Source organism: Haematobia irritans, chromosome 5 (assembly GCF_050003625.1).
Source record: "Haematobia irritans isolate KBUSLIRL chromosome 5, ASM5000362v1, whole genome shotgun sequence".
In the NCBI taxonomy this organism is placed as follows: domain Eukaryota; kingdom Metazoa; phylum Arthropoda; class Insecta; order Diptera; family Muscidae; genus Haematobia; species Haematobia irritans.
The window spans coordinates 122229858-122248007 of NC_134401.1; the positions used below are offsets into that span (position 1 = coordinate 122229858).

The window sequence follows — 18150 nt, forward strand, 5'->3', positions numbered from 1 at the left end:
CGCTTGAATTTTGCATACGAATCAATCATTGTTGATTTCCCTGGGGCAGAGTCGGGAAACTCATTATCAAGCCAAGATTTTGCTTCCGCCGTATTTTTTCCCTTCAGAAAATAGTATTTTATCAAAACACGAAATTCCTTTTTTTTCCATTTTTTCACAATAACAAAAGTTGCTTCACAAAAGACGCTCTATCTCACAAACTAATTGACTTACAGACATGAAATTTTCACACGAATCATTTGAAGGTTGGTACTATATAAAAATAATATAATATTTAATACTAGCGACGCCATCTATGTGTCAGACCGGGGACTTATCAGCCAACCGTTATACCGTCACAAATGTATGTCGCAAAAGTAACAGTTTGTGATAAGCCAACCCTGATTCAGACTCGACTTGAAGTAAAAAAGTCTCTACAATAAAGTTTTTAAAAACGTCCTAATTTTGGAAGAATTTTTACGTTGTCGTCAAGATGCAAAAAATCAACAAATTAATTTAAAGAATTTTTCTGAATTATTAAAGTCAAGTTAACCTTAGACAAACAAAATTTTCTTTCATGTAAATTTTTATGTCGAATCATCTAACTGTAAGAACAAAACGACTTTATTGAAAAGTTTATCGACTTATCCCCTATCCCCATATTTAGATAACTTCCGGAGCCTATTAGAGGAGCAAATTTGGTCCATAATTATATATAACCCACATGTAAAGGGATCCCCAGGTTTGACTCCAAGAGCCTTTTTAATCTGGCAACAACAACCGGAACTTCACCTCGCCAAAAAAAAGTTAAATTATATGGTGAATATTTTCGTACGATTATTTTTTACTTTCGACGTGGACTAACTCAACGACAGTTAATCGATGAACTTAATTCAAGTTTTTGCGATGAAGTGTTTATCGATGGTATAGATGGTGACTTCAACCGATATCATAGTTCACACCAAGACGAATATCGTGAAAGTCGTCCAAAATGAGTTATTTTGTACGGAAATCATTGTTGCTGTGCTCCAACTGATATTGCAAGATCGTCATGTGATCTATCGTTAGATTGAAACAACCTTAGGCATAGGTGCGACCAGCAGACATTCGCAATTCCATGAATACTTGACGGCCAAAAACATGTTCGCTTTGGATCCCACATAATATGTCAATCTCTAAAAACAACCTCGTCTAGCTTGGTCGAAACAAATGCTCCAAACATACGATCGCTGTGCCATGAAACATCCTGTCAGGTGATGAATGGTGGATTTGCGCATATGAACCCAAAAGTAAACAACAGCAAATGATAGCCTCTTTTCGAAAAAAAAAACTGGATATGTCGCAATCGTATTACCATAACCACGCAGACTAGTCAATTTTGATGATGATACACAACCGCTGTCTTCCAAAAACTCAGGAAAACCAAGCGCCGAAGACGGGTCACAACTACAACATGAGCACTCAAGACATCGATTTGATAAGTCATCCGCCGTATATTCCGGACTTGGCAGGAATATACGAATATATAAATCTCGAATTGATGTCGACTTAGAGAACTATAAGTTTTTATTTTAATTAAAATTTCATTATTTTAAAGAAATTTGTCCTTAATAATTTGTATATTTCGCATCTTAAAATTTAGGTTGCGTAATTTTATTTTTTTTTTTTTGCAGTGTTGTTAAAACAACACATAACGTTAATATGTTACTTGCAATCCAGTTCAGGCATTATGGTATTATTCAATTTTGAATTATTTTTCGATTCTCATAATTTCTCACCAAAGTGTACAAAATATGACTACTTTTTCCCAACCTCTTTTTTTCGATATTGATAATTCCACATTATATCCTTAATTCAAATTTATGTATACAAACACAAATATCCATTTGGTTGAATACTTTTCCACGATGTTCATAGTTTGCATGAAAATTGGGTTTCGTATTTGTGAGCCGTTTTAACGCATAATCATATTTATACAAATTGTTTCGTTTATAGTCAACAGATATATTCGAACCAGTGATGGTTTTCGAAAACAAACGGACCAACGGAGATGACTACTATACAACTCATTCCGTAAATTTGTATCATATACGTTTAACTATTCTTTGGCATACGGTATAATAAATTTTTTATCGGCGTGAAAGTATGCCTACCTAGACCGAAAATCGTACAATCAAATTTTAGCCAAATCTACTTGCGCCATGGTAGAAAACTTGCTTTTGAGATGAACATGTCGCAAGAACGGATTTCCATCCCTATACAAAATGAGCTTTAACTAAACTATTGGAGTTCCAAAAAGTGCACAAAAAATTTGACTGGAAAGAGCCAAGGAATTTCTTCACTTGTAACATATTCATTAATCGTGGTGTCAAACTAAATGTTGAATATAATTCGTGAAAATGTGAAATGAAACAGACAAACTTTTCTTCCGTAAATCATGGTCATTCCAACAGGACTCAGCACCATCGCACTCAACACGCTTAAAAAAGAGTTTCCTCGCTTAATTTCAATTGCGTCAAAATACTTACACCACTTTGTCAAAATTTTGCAAAAAAAAAAATTGTAGGGCCCATATCTTGCGAATTGTAAAAGACAATCGCACACGCACGCAATCTTTACAAGTTCTATCCAGCAAAGAAATCATGGAAATCGGTTCAAATTTGCGGAGTTGAAATATCATAGGTGACCAACTTTCAACGCCTACAGGTCACCTCGTGGACCCACTAGGTACTAGAGGTCTGCATCGAATAACTTTTCACTACATGTATGCAATTCGCTGTCGAATATAGTACATACACTGTCTTTCTCTCAGAGCGCAAGTAGTGAAGTGAAGAGAACACTTGCTTGTCAAATACCACCAAGTACTTATCCGAAACTATATGTGTTCCGAAAAAAAGGAACAATAACAAGTGTAACGGCGGTAAGTTCGGCCAGGCCGAATCTTATGTACCCTCCACCATGGATTGCGTACAAACTTCTACGAAAGACTGTCATCCACAATCGAATTACTTGGGTTGTGGTATCTTAAAAATTCTTAACATCGTTTTCTAAATTGTGAGTTAGTCCCTACGTGTTATAGATTAGACAAAAAAGGTATGTATGTATAGGTATGTATAGGTAAGTCTACAAATAATTACGAATCAATATGGACTTTTGCACGGTATGTAGAGAGGCAGAATTGAAATATGGGGGTCGCATATAAATATGTGGGCTATATACTCATAATTGTATATAGCCCACATATTTATATGCGACGACATATAAATATGTGGGCTATATACTCATAATTGTATATAGCCCACATATTTATATGCGACCCCCATATTTCAATTCTGCCTCTCTACATACCGTGCAAAAGTCCATATTGATTCGTAATTATTTGTAGACTTACCTATACATACCTTTTCTGTCTAATCTATAACACGTAGGGACTAACTCACAATTTAGAAAACGATGTTAAGAATTTTTAAGATACCACAACCCAAGTAATTCGATTGTGGATGACAGTCTTTCGTAGAAGTTTGTACGCAATCCATGGTGGAGGGTACATAAGATTCGGCCTGGCCGAACTTACCGCCTTGATATAGACCAAGTTTTGTGTGATTGGGGATCTATTTATCTGAGGGCTATATATAACTATAGACCGATATGGACCTAGTTAGGCATGGTTGTTAACGGCCATATACTAGCACAATGTACCAAATTTCAACTGACTCGGATGAAGTTTGCTCCTCCAAGTGGCTCCAAAACCAAATCTCGTACTCGGTTTATATGGGTGATATATATGATTATGGACTGATATGGACCACTTTTGGCATGGTTGTTAAATATCATGTACTAATGTCACGTACCAAATTTCAACCGAATCGGATGAATTTTGCTCTTTCAAGGGGCTCCGGAGATCAAATCTGGGGATCGGTTTATATGGGGGCTATTTATAATTATGGACCGATTTCGACCAATTTTTGCATGGTTGTTAGAGACCATATATTAACACCACATACCAAATTTCAACCTAATCGGTTGAATTTTGCTCCTCCACAAGGCTCCGGAGGTCAAATCTGGGGATCGGTTTATATGGGGGCTATATATAATTATGGACCGATATGGACCAATTTTTGCATGGTTGTTAGAGACCATATATTAACATCATGTACCAAATTTCAGCAGGATCGGATGAAATTTGCTTCTCTTAGAGGCTCCGCAAGCCAAATCTGGGGATCGGTTCATATGGGGGCTATATATAATTATGGACCGATGTAGACCAATTTTTGGATGGTTGTTAGAGACCATATACCAACACTATGTACCAAATTTCAGCCGGATCGGATGAAATTTGTTTCTCTTAGAGGCTCCGAAAGCCAAATCGGGGGATCGGTTTATATGGGGGCTATATATAATTATGGACCGATGGGGACCAATTTTTGCATGGTTGTTAGAGACCATATATTAACACCATATACCAAATTTCAGCCGGATCGGATGAATTTTGCTTCTCTTAGAGGTTCTGAAAGCCAAATTTGGGGGTCCGTTTATATGGGGGCTATACGTAAAAGTAGACCGATATGGTTCATTTGCAATACCATCCGACCTACATCAATAACAACTACTTGTGCCAAGTTTCAAGTCGATAGATCGTTTCGTTCGGAAGTTAGCGTGATTTCAACAGACGGACGGACGGACGGACGGATATGCTCAGATCGTCTCAGAATTTCACCACGACCCAGAATTTATATACTTTATGGGGTTTTAGAGCAATATTTCGATGTGTTACAAACGGAATGACAAAGTTAATATATCCCCATCCTATGGTGGAGGGTATAAAAATGTAAGTACTTGAGAAAAAGTACAACATGGATCCTCTTCACTTCACGTGGTACCACAAGTATTTCTCAGTTATGTGCGCAGCAAAACTTTCCATTATTAATAATCATAGATATGTATGTATGTCACATATTTCATATATTTATGTATGTCACACACTTACCTTAACGTTTGCCGTTCTTTATATCAATCCGAAAACATATATTATGGAGAGTAACTCTTTTCTTGTATTTCTGAAACTGCACGCGGTACATGGAGTACTCTATGAAGAAAAATCGATTATCAGGCAGCGACCCGTTATAGCAGATATCAGGAGCGAAATCTGACGTCTTGAGAACACTAGCATATCTTGTATGCGGTTTAAGTTTAAATGGAGCCATATTTGCTTGGTGTCGTTACAACCCTTGCAATTCTCCCATCGAACATTTGCCATCATAACATCTTTCTCACGCAGTAAGAGCTTGAAGGTAGCCAGAGGCATACCAACAGATTCTAGTTCCCCTGGAATATGTAAGGCAGTTCCTAGCCTTGCTAACTCATCCGCTTCGCAGTTCCCCGGTATGTTCCTATGGCCAGGCACCCACATTAGGTGAATATTGTACTGCTCAGCCATCTCGTTGTGAGATTTGCGGCAATCGATGCCTTTTTCGAGTTAAGGAACACAGAATCCAAGGATTTTATTGCAGGTTGACTATCTGAGTATATATTAATGTCAACATTTGTTGGAACATTACTTCTCAGCCAATTCGCCACCTCTCTTATTGCTAATATTTTAGCCTGAAAAACACTACAGTCATTAGGTAATCTTTTCGCTATTCCTACAGCCGTGTATACTTGCTAAGTATTATTATTATTATACAATATATGCCTGAAATAAAAAAACACACCTGGAAGGAAGATTCATTTTCTTTAGATTCACAGTTTGGACGATAGCATAAATGCAAAATATGGCCTCCAGTCAACAAAAAAACCATATTGAATTCTATATTAATATATAAAATTAAATACTTTCTGCTAATTCATATGAACGTGTACTAATTTGAATTTTAGTCCCTTATATATTTTGGATTATCTCATATATGAGATAAAATTTTGCAATTTTCGCCGCTCTCGTTTGTGGGCATTTGAGGCCAGTCACCATTGTAGTCCATATGCAAACACACAAAAATTGTTAAATTCAGCTGTCATATCAATTCGATTTTAAATGCGATTTTAATTACCAATAATGATACGTAATATTCCACAAACGTTGGATGGTTCTATGAATCGTTGTATCATCATTTATACCTCATCCGTACGTTTATCCTTCCTTCGATTCTTAGCCACAATTTAATGCGTAGATATTGTAGATGCTCAATTCGTTAGCAATAATATTTTTTTTTAACAATTTGTTGATACATTTTAATTTGTTTTAATTTTCATTTTGTAACAAGGCTTTAAAAGTGATATCATAACTCCTGTTGAAGTTGTAAAGAATTATAATTATTGTAAAACCATTTTTTTTATTAAGGAGAAAAGAACAACAAGCCATAATGGTGTTGCATGAAATGCTTTTTATGACCGGGTTATAAAAATCATTTAGTCCCATTGCAAAATTACACTCATATTTAATAAATACAATTAAGTATATGTTTACAGTATACATTTACGTAACCATTATGTAGTACGGTATTTGATATCCTGTGATATCATCCCATTGGAGAAAACATGTCAACAGCACAGATTAAGATTGCAAATGTGAACAAATGAAGATGAGCTCTGGTGTTAAACTTCATGTAGAAGATTTAATTTTTACAATTTGTGGCTTTATCGAAAACATGGGCCAATGCAAAAAAAATAATCAGTACATGAAGGGTGGTTTTGTTAGCTATTATACATATATGATCGATCCATTCTGGTTATTGTGAAAGATTGTAATTTTTGAACGTTAACCCAACACGCTTACTTAGAGTGTAAACTGAAAAAAATATCACAGCTAAATCGGCCAATTTTAATGTCGAAGATGATGGAATCGTAACGTAACTATTAATGGTGAGCGCTACCGTATGATGATATCCAACTCCATTCCGACTCGGCCATAAAAAAGGGGGTTCCTTGTCATTGAGCTGAACATGGCATCGGATAAGATTGAATGATAAAAAGAGAACTACACTATTGTGGTTTTTTTGTGGACTGAATGGTCAAATTGAAGCTTAACCGTAAGCATTTCGACAAGATAGCGGATCGCTTAAATGGGCTCAGATGGTCCTGTTTGAAATGCAGGCAATTGGATATCGACATTTATAAGTTTTTTCATTGAGACCAAAAGGGGGTTTCAGAGTTTAACAAGGAATTTTGCAGTCTTTTAGAGAATTTTCGCAAATTTGAGCACATGTTTAGGAATTTTAAATACGATAGTGTTATATCTCCCAAACGCAAGAAACCTGCTCCCCAGAATATGATCATAGCTGAAAATGCACCTTTACTTAATCTTTCTCCTATTTCAGACTTGAATAGTCTATTTATACTAATTTTTGAGGAATTGCCGGTTCAGACTGAAGTGATTAATCTCTCCCTGAATGACCCGTTATGAACTATGGTGGTTAATGAAGACCCTCCCTCAAATAGGTTTATAACTCCTTTATCACTTGATCCACCTACGCATGTAGGTAACAATTTAATCAATATCTATTGTCCCACCCAGCCATGAGGTTCACCATACTCACGGCGTCATAGGACCTAATCCCACTTCCGCAAATTCCGTTATTGTTTCTCATTTAGCTGTTTTTCCGCCACGCAAAATCGTGTTTCTTTGGATAAAGTTGGTAACGATACACGTTCCAAAAATGTTGACTTCTAATCATGTGATTGCAGCATCATTAAACTAAACAACCTTCAACTAAGGGATATATCACTGGTTTTCATCGACCAGATATCATTTGATCACTTTACAGGATACTTAGAATTGATTTCAAACTCTTTTTTTATACCCTCCACCATAGGATGGGGGTATATTAACTTTATCATTCCGTTTGTAACACATCGAAATATTGCTCTAAGAGCCCATAAAGTATATATATTCTGGGTCGTGGTGAAATTCTGAGTCGATCTGAGCATGTCCGTCCGTCCGTCTGTTGAAATCACGCTAACTTCCGAACGAAACGATCTATCGACTTGAAACTTGGCACAAGTAGTTGTTATTGATGTAGGTCGCATGGTATTGCAAATGGGCCATATCGGTCCACTTTTACGTATAGCCCCCATATAAACGGACCCCCAAATTTGGCTTGAGATTGCTCTAAGAAAAGCAAATTTCATCCGATCCGGCTGAAATTTGGTACATGGTGTTAGTATATGGTCTCTAACAACCATGCAAAAATTGGTCCATATCGGTCCATAATTACATATAGCCCCCATATAAACCGATCCCCCGATTTGGCTTGCGGAGCTCTAAGAGAACCAAATTTAATCCGATCCGGCTGAAATTTGGTACATGGTGTTGGTATATATGTTCTCTAATGACCATGCAAAAATTGGTCCACATCGGCCCATAATTATATATAGCCCCCATATAAACCGATCCCCATATTTGACCTCCGGAGCCTCTTAGAGGAGCAAAAGTCATCCGATCCGATTGAAATTTGGTCCGTGGTGTTAGTATATTGTCTCTCACAACCATGCCAAAATTGGTCCATATCGGTCCATAATTATATATAGACCCCATATAAGCCGATCCGCAGATTTGACCTCCGGAGCCTCTTAGAGGAGCAAAATTCATTCATGCAATAATTGGTCCATATCGGTCCATAATTATATATAGCCCCCATATAAATCGATCCCCAGATTTGTCCTCCGGAGCCTCTTGGAGGAGCAAAATTCATCCGATCCGGTTGAAATTTGGAACGTGGTGTTAGAATGTGGTCTCCAACAAACACGCAAGAATTGGTCCATATTGGTCCATAATTATATATAGCCCCCATATAAACCGTTCCCCAGATTAGATCTCCGGAGCCTCTTAGAGGAGCGAAATTCATCCGATCCGGTTGAAATTTGCAACGTGGTGTTAGTATAAGGCCGCTAATAACCATGCCAAAATTGGTCCATATCGGTCTATAGTTATATATAGGCGATCCCCCATCACACAAAAGTTGGTCCTTATCGGTTCACAATCATGGTTGCCACTCGAGCCACAAATAATCTACCAAAATTTTATTTTTATAGAAAACATTGTCAAAATGTTATTTCTATAGAAAATTTTGTAAAAATTTTATTTCTATAGAAAATTTTGTCAAAATTTTATTGCTATAGAAAATTTTGTCAAAATTTTATTTCTATAGAAAATTTTGTCAAAATTTTATTTCTATAGAAAATTTTGTCAAAATTTTATTTCTATAGAAAATTTTTTCCAAATTTTATTTCTATAGAAAATTTTTTGCAAATTTTACTTCTATAGAAAATGTTGTCAAAATTTTATTTTGTCAAAATTTTATTTCTATAGAAACTTTAAACTTAATTATATACGTATTTAATCGGCCTTTTTTAGTTTAATATATACCACGTACCTTGCCATCGGCAAGTGTTACCGCAACCCAAGTAATTCGTTTGTGGATGACAGTCTTCAGTAGAAGTTTCTACGCAATCCATGGTTTAGGGTACATAAGCTTCGGCCTGGCCGAACTTACGGCCGTATATACTTGTTAATATTCTAAGACATATTTATTTGGTATGGTTGTATTTAGAATATCAGAATAAAAAAAATCAATTTGAAAAATTATTTTTGTTTTTAAGAAATAAAAATTATTTTTAAGCAAAGTAAAAAATTTTAGAGTGGTGTTGCTTCTGCAACCTCCAAATATTGTGACATTTAATCTAAAATTGATTTACCTAGAATTATCCCATTTATGTTGTGAACATATAAATCATGCATATCTTACCACTTAATAAATTTATAAAAATAATTCATAAATAATAAAAGAAAAACAACCATAGTTTTATGTAAATGAAAATATTATTGTTGTTTTGATTTCAGCTTGAAACAATGCGTTGACTAAACTACAAGAGTAGCTTAACTAACAGACCTTTTTCGGGAGGTTCAAGTTTAATTTACTTTGGGTTTAGTGAATTATTCGAATTTATTCTGTTAATTGGTTGATAGTTTCGCTACAAGTAGATGATGCTGATGAGGAATATGGAAGTTCAGAAACGGCCGTACATACAACCATCTTGCAGTCTAAAGGATTTTGCCCAAATAAATTTCATAAACATAATTTTCCTCTATTGGTTAAGCTACTCTTGTAGTTTAGTCAGCGCATGATATTAAGTTTAAATCAAAACAAAAATAATGATTGAAGAAGAAACCAACAATAACAAATAACAAACAAAAAAATATATCGTTGAACATAAGATTTTTATATAGTTACAATAATTCAATATAGATCTATTTATAACTAAAATTAATTTCTATATATCTATTTATATTTTCTGTGTAAGTTTTGCATATGATCCAGATCCCTGCATACGGATTATACTTTCAAATGCAGCCTCCCCACTCATTTAGAAATCAATATATATATATTTTTTTTAATTTTACAAATATTCAATTGTATTGCTTTGCCTGGCCGTAAACCAAAGTCTATGTGTGTTTTCAGTTCATTTGGATTTTAATCAATATAACATTTTCCACATTAAGTTCAATATGTAGTTAAACAAAATGCAAAACTAAAAATCCATAAACTTTGTAAAATGAACATTAAAACTTTCTCATTTATTGTTCATTTTACAATCTACTTCATGGTAATTTTTTTTTTATTTGTCTATCATTTGATCCATTTGTGACAATGTTTGAACAAAAAAAAGGGCACACTGTAGAATTTTTTTTGTGTGTTTATTTATAATCAATTTTTCCATTTCAAATATTATTTGTAGTTATATAATGAAATACATTTTATTTACTTTATCAACAATATTCTAATTGATATGACATGAAATTAAATTAGTTGATCATTGCACAAAAACAATAGAAAAGTAATAAAAATATTTTTTTTTATTATTTATCGAACGTAGATTAGTTTAAAACGTTCATTGTTAGTTGAGGGTTATCTATATTATGAATTTTAATGAAACAATCGAATTTAAACAAAAATTTAATTATAATAAAATAGAGTGGCCAATTAGTAGTTAAATATTAATAATCAGTCTATTGAATTTGTTGGCTTCATTTAAGTGGAGTCATTGGAATTTTGATTTTTATTGTATTAAAATTATACCATGAACATTTTATTTAAGTTTAAATACCATGATATACTTTTTGTATTGGTGTACATCGAAAACAATACCTATTTGCACTGAAAAAAAGTTTAGCCTGTTCCAAAGATTTTGCCTTTACTTTAATTTTTTTGGTATTGATCCAAAAATAACATTTTGCTCTTGGAGGTGAATATATTCCTTTTCTACGTGCACCTGTAATCGAAGATAATACTACAAGAAAGAGTAACCATGTAGCCGTTGACAAGATACATGAGGAAGAAGTCGCACTCCGTAAAGATGTAGAGAATTTGATTCTGACTCGGATGTAAATGAAGGGCTCAATAAATTTTGTCGAGCCCAATAGTAAGAAGGTTAATAGGTTCAGCGATGACGTCGCAAACCAGACCACGAGTAGGAAGGGATTATCTGGGACACAGCGACGAAATTTTATTTTTTGTTTGGTATTGATCCAAAAATAACATTTTGCTCTTGGAGGTGAATATATTTCTTCTCTACGTGCACCTGTAATCGAAGATAATACTACAAGAAAGAGTAACCATGTAGCCGTTGACAAGATACATGAGGAAGAAGACGCACTCCGTAAGGATGTAGAGAATTTGATTCTGACTCGGATGTAAATGAAGGCCTCAATAAATCTTGTCAAGCCCAATAAAAAGAAGGTCAATAGGTTCAGCGATGACGTCGCAAACTAGACCACGAGTAGGAAGAGATTTTCTGGAACACAGCGACGAAAGTTCAAAAACAATGAACCAGATGATGAACGAAAAGCAAGATGCTCCGAAGGGCAAACATGAAACTTTTCCCAATAATATGGGAAAGCGGATAAGATCAAGCAGAACACTGAATTACCAGGAAAGATACACAAAAAACGCCCCGCTTTCAAGTCTCTTGGAAACACCAAATACTGCTCTCAAGGGAATCTCACCAAATAGAATTTAATGGAGAGCGGGAAGGTTGGCCCACACAGTCAACTTATTGAAAATTCCTCCTTTATCTTCGTACTTGCCTCTGCATATTTTGTAGGTACGGCCTACAATAATATCATTTTTCCCGCTACTGCGTTTTGCATTTATTAACCAAAATAACGTATCTGGCAAAATGGTCAAAAATCAGCAAGCGGGCATCGAGGATCAGTAACAAAATCCTGGAGAGAAGAGAAAGCCAATTATGAGCAAACCATCTTTACAGAAGAGGAATGCATTCTGGAAGTATTGGATCGATAGAACGATAGCTTGAACTCGAAGAATGGAGCGATCTTTCACGGAAGGCAAGATTGAAATGGATCCCTCCTGTGATGAGCCTGGGCCAAGTCTCCCTGGCCACCCTGACCAATATCAAAGACAGGGAGTTCTTTGTAACCAGAGCTGTCTTTCTCAAGATTGGAAAGACAAGGGTCCGCGAGAAGACTCCAGAAAATTCCAAGGGAATCTCAACAAACAGTATTTAATGGAGGGCGGGAAGGTTGGCCCACACAGTCAACATACCACTTATTGAAAATTCCTCCTTTATCTTCGTACTTGCATCTGCATATTTTGTAGCTACGGCTAACGTTTATAAAATATCATTTTTCCCGCTACTGTGTTTTGCAGTTATCAACCAAAACAACGCATCTGGCGAAATGCCCAAAGATCAGCAAGCAGGCATCGAGGATCAGTAACAAAATCCTAGAGGGAAGGGAAAGCTAATTATGACCAAACCATCTTTGCAGAAGAGGAATGCATTCTGGAAGTATTGGATCGATAGAACGATAGCTTGAACTCGAATAATGGGGCGGTCTTTCACAGAAAGCAGGATAGAAATGGATCCCTTCTTGTGACGGGCCTGGGTCAGGTCTCCCTGGCCACCCTCACCAATATCACAGACAGAGAGTTGTTTGTAACCAGGCTTTCTTTCTCAAGATTGGCAAGACAAGGGTCGGCGAGAAGACTCCAGAAGATTACAAGGGAATCTCAGCAAACAGAATTTAATGGAGGGCGGGAAGGTTGGCCACACAGTCAACTTATTGAAAATTCCTCCTTTATCTTCGTACTTGCCTCTGCATATTTTGTAGGTACGGCCAACGTTTATAAAATATAATTCTTTCCGCTACTGTGTTTCGCAGTTATCAACCAAAATAACGCATCCGGCAAAATGACCAAAGATCAGCAAGCGGGCATCGAGGATCAGTAACAAAATCCTGGAGGGAAGGGAAAGCCAATTATGAGCAAACCATCTTTGCAGAAGAGGAATCCATTCTGGAAGTATTGTATCGATAGAACGATAGCTTGAACTCGAAGAATGGGGGCGGTCGTTCACGGAAAGCAGGATAGAAATGGATCCCTTCCTGTGATGAGCCTAAGCCAAGTCTCCCTGTCCACCCTGACCAATATCAAAAACAGGGAGTTCTTAGTAACCAGAGCTGTCTTTCTCAAGATTGGAAAGACAAGGGTTGGCAAGAAAACTCCGAAGAAGTCTACCAAGAAAGGGATCGAGGCTAAACCGCTGGACAATGAATCTGGATACCATTGGTTCCGATCAGGGATGAGGTAGGCTAGGAGACGTTCATGGATACACCCGAAGAAAATAGGGAGGCGATCAGGTGACAAGGAATTATGCAAAAAAGATACTGAGGCTAGGATGAAAGCTCTGGAGTTGGGGTCGAGGAACACTCGGGGAAGAGAATCAGCCGCGCAAGAAATTATGCGAAAAAGGAACTGAGGACAGACCGTAAGAAGTTAAAGTAAGAAATCGTGGTCGAAGATAATACAGAGAGGTGAGGAAGGCAACGAATTCCGAGAATGCGTCCTAATGGAGAAAGGATGAACCAAGTAACTCGTCCATATTAACCTCTACCGGAGCAAACTGGCATCCAGCCATAATCTAACTCTATTATTGGTATTTCACAATTTTTGTGGCTTAAATATTAGAGAAAGCAACTGTCTAATAGTTTTGCCACAAAAACACTCTTGTAGCGAATTTTCAACAGGAGAATTGTTAGTCAAGGACAAAAACCGAGTCTAATCCCTTGGTGCATACGAACCTCCGAACCAATCTCTTAGAGCTTCTGATGAGTCGCTATCGATGTGTGTGGCCTAATGGAACACATTTCCTCTCCTATTGGCCAAAGCTGGCCGGTTTTTGGGCGAATCCTTCCTTCTAGTTAATATTTCTACCGTAAAGGAGCAGCTCTATAATTCTCTCTTAATTCTACCAAAATCTGATGAAAACTTCCTGGCTTGGCCACCCTTTCCATGTTTCGATCAAGATTGTTTTCACTTGACGTTGTCGTATATTATCCACTTTTCATCGCTAGCCACCAACCGCTTCAGAAACGGAATGATTGGTTTGTGATCCAGCAGCGATTCTTAGATGAAAATTTGGTCTATGAAATTTCATCAGATTGCCACTCTATTTTATTCTATTTACTTTCATTATTATTTAATAATAGAAAATTTTCACTTTTAGTGCATGATCACACATCGTTTCCGATTTTATTTTAAATAATCGGTAAAGAATCCAATTCGTTTTTACTCCGTGCAGCATCATATTGTCGTATTTAATAAAATTAATTAGATTACAAATCAAAATACAAACAATAGTAGAAAAAAAAATTACAAAGATATATTGCAAAAAATCTCCTATCACAAAGAAATTTTTGCATGAATTTCCTTATGTTAAATTCAATTTTGTTTTTCATCCATTTCATTTGATTAAAAACCATTTTATGTTTTACTTTATCCTAGAAATATTCTCAAAAAGCCATTCGTTTTTTTACCGACCCCATATTAATGTTTTCTCTTATTTGCCTCCCCTACACATGTTTTCCCCATCGTATAGGAAATCGTCGTACAGCCTCTGTACGTTCTGTGGGCTACAGTGATCTCTTCGTATTAAGCAAAAAGGATATGTGGGATGTCCTTAAAGAATATCCGGCAGCAAGAGTACGCTTGGAATCGATAGCTGTCAAACGTTTGGAGAAATATAAGAAAGCACCATTGGAAAAAGGTAACGTCATGTCTCTTTTTGTGATTCTTCGCTTTTTTGCTTGCTTTTACACAAACATATCCGATAATCATTTATGTTTTTTTGCTTTGTTTTGTTTCTGGCACATTTCACCTATACACAGTGGGCGTGTAGGGGAACCCCCTTTTAATAGCCTGCGCCCCTCTGCATATGTTTGAAACCCCCATAAGGAGAAGAGATAGACACATGGTGTCTTTTGCAATAATGCTCTGTGTCGGACCCTGAGCACGGTTGCCTCTTTTTTGTTAAAATTGTATTTTTATAGAAAATTTTCTCAAAATTTCATTTCTAAAGAAAATGTTGTCAAAATTGTATTCCTGTAGAAAATTTTATAATAAAATTATTTCTATAAAAAATTTCTTCAAAATTTTATTTCTATAGAAAATTTTGTTAAAATTTTATTTCTATAGAATATTTTTTCAAAATTTTATTTCAATGAAAAATTTTGTCAAAATTTTATTTCGATGGAAAATTTTGTTAAAATTTTTGTCAATATTTTATTTCTTCGGTAAATTTTGTCAAAATTTCGTTTCTATTAACATTGTATTCAATTTTATTTCTATAGAAAATTTTGTTTAAAATTTTATTTCTATTGAAAATTTTGTCAAAATTTTATTTCAATGGAAAATTTTGTCAAAATTTTACCTCTATGGAAAATTTTTTCAAAATTTTATTTCTATAGAAAATTTTGTTAAAATTTTATTTCTATTGAAAATTTTGTCAAAATTTTATTTCAATGGAAAATTTTGTCAAAATTTTACTTCTATGGAAATATTTTTTCAAAATTTTATTTCTATAGAAAATTTTGTCAAAATTTTATTTTTATAGAAAATTTTGTCAAAATTTTACTTCTATGGAAAATTTTTTTCAAAATTTTATTTCTATAGACAATTTTGTCAAAATTTTATTTCTATAGAAAATTTTGTCAAAATTTTATTTCTATAGAAAATTTTATTAAAATTTTATTTCTATAGAAAATTTTGTCAAAATTTTTGTCAATATTTTATTTCTTCGGTAAATTTTGTCAAAATTTCGTTTCTATTAACATTGTATTAAATTTTATTTCTATAGAAAATTTAGTTAAAATTTTATTTCTATTGAAAATTTTGTCAAAATTTTATTTCAATGGAAAATTTTGTCAAAATTTTAACTCTATGGAAAATTTTTTCCAAAATTTTATTTCTATAGAAAATTTTGTCAAAATTTTATTTTTATAGAAAATCTTGTCAAAATTTTATTTCTATAGAAAATTTTGTCAAAATTTTATTTCTATGAAAAATTTTGTCAAAATTTTATTTCTATAAAAAATTTTGTCAAAATTTTGTTTTTATAGAAAATTTCGTAAAAATTTTTGTCAATATTTTATTTCTTTGGTAAATTTTGTCAAAATTTCATTTCTATTAACATTGTATTAAATTTTATTTCTATAGAAAATTTTGTTAAAATTTTATTTCTATATAAAATTTTGTCAAAATTTTATTTCAAATGGAAATTTTTGTCAAAATTTTATTTCTATAGAAAGTTTTGTCAAAATTTTATTTCGATGGAAAATTTGGTCAAAATTGTATTTCATTAGAAAATGTCAAAATTTAATTTCTATAGAAAATTTTGCCAAGTTTTTGTCAATATTTTATTACTAGGGTAAATTTTGTTAAAATTTCATTTCTATCAACTTTCCATTAAATTTTATTTCAATGGAATATTTTGTCAAAATTGTATTTCTATAGAAAATTTTGTCAAAATTTTATACTGATGGAAATATTTGTCAAAATATTACTTCTATAGGAAATTTTGTTACAATTTTACTTCTATAGAAAATTTTGTCAAAATTGTATTTCAAAGAAAAATTTTGTCAAAATATTATTTCTATAGAAAATGTTTTCAAAATTTTATTTCCATAGAAAATTTTGTCAAAATTTTATTTCTATTGAAAATTTTGTCAAAATTTTATTGCTATCGAAAATTTTGTCAAATTTTATTTCTATAGAAAATTTTGTCAAAATTTTATTTCTATAGAAAATTTTGTCAAAATTTTATTTCTATAGAAAATTTTGTCAAAATTTTATTTCTATAGAAAATTTTGCCAAAATTTTTTTACTATAGAAAATTGTGTCAAAATTTTATTTCTATAGATAATTATGTCGAAATTTTATTTCTATAGAAAATTTTTTAAAAATTTTATTTCTATAGAAAATTTTGTCAAAAATTTATTTCTGTAGAAATATTTTTATATTGGATGGGAATGTTTTGCAAAATCGATCAAAACATCCAAAATTCTAAGAAAAAAATTCAAAAAATAAAAAATCTACCATATTTGGTGGAATTCTACCAACTATGGTAACCGTGCCCCTGAGTCCATCTTAAAATGTCCGTCCATATATTTGGGATCAAAGTGTAGTTAGCAATTTTAGCCCAATCGACTTCAAATTTGACAAAGATGTATGTTTTGGGTCAGAATAGAATCCTTTTGATTTTGAAATCAGTTCAGATGTAGATATAACTCCCACATACAGTGAAACCTCTGAATGGTGGACACTTATTTAAAAATTTTGTCCATATTTCGCAGGTGTCCATTTATGAGAGGTTAGGTTAGGTTAGGTTAGGTTATGTGGCAGCCCGATGTATCAGGCCCACTTAGACTATTCAATAAATTTTATTTCTATAGAAAATTTTGTAAAAATTTTATTTCTATTGAAAATTTTGTCAAAATTTTATTTCAATGGAAAATTTTGTCAAAATTTTAACTCTATGGAAAATTTTTTCCAAAATTTTATTTCTATAGAAAATTTTGTCAAAATTTTATTTTTATAGAAAATCTTGTCAAAATTTTATTTCTATAGAAAATTTTGTCAAAATTTTATTTCTATGAAAAATTTTGTCAAAATTTTATTTCTATAAAAAATTTTGTCAAAATTTTGTTTTTATAGAAAATTTCGTAAAAATTTTTGTCAATATTTTATTTCTTTGGTAAATTTTGTCAAAATTTCATTTCTATTAACATTGTATTAAATTTTATTTCTATAGAAAATTTTGTTAAAATTTTATTTCTATATAAAATTTTGTCAAAATTTTATTTCAAATGGAAATTTTTGTCAAAAT

At 33.4% G+C, this 18150-nt stretch overlaps 1 protein-coding gene across 1 annotated transcript in view; it reads left to right on the top strand.

Moving 5' to 3' along the window:
* LOC142241191 (uncharacterized) overlaps positions 1-18150 on the top strand; it is a 115887-nt gene that overhangs the window by 91012 nt on the left and 6725 nt on the right. The window contains exon 6 of the mRNA XM_075312934.1: positions 14866-15033. Coding sequence (XP_075169049.1) covers positions 14866-15033 — 168 coding nt within the window. The remainder of the gene's footprint in view (positions 1-14865; positions 15034-18150) is intronic.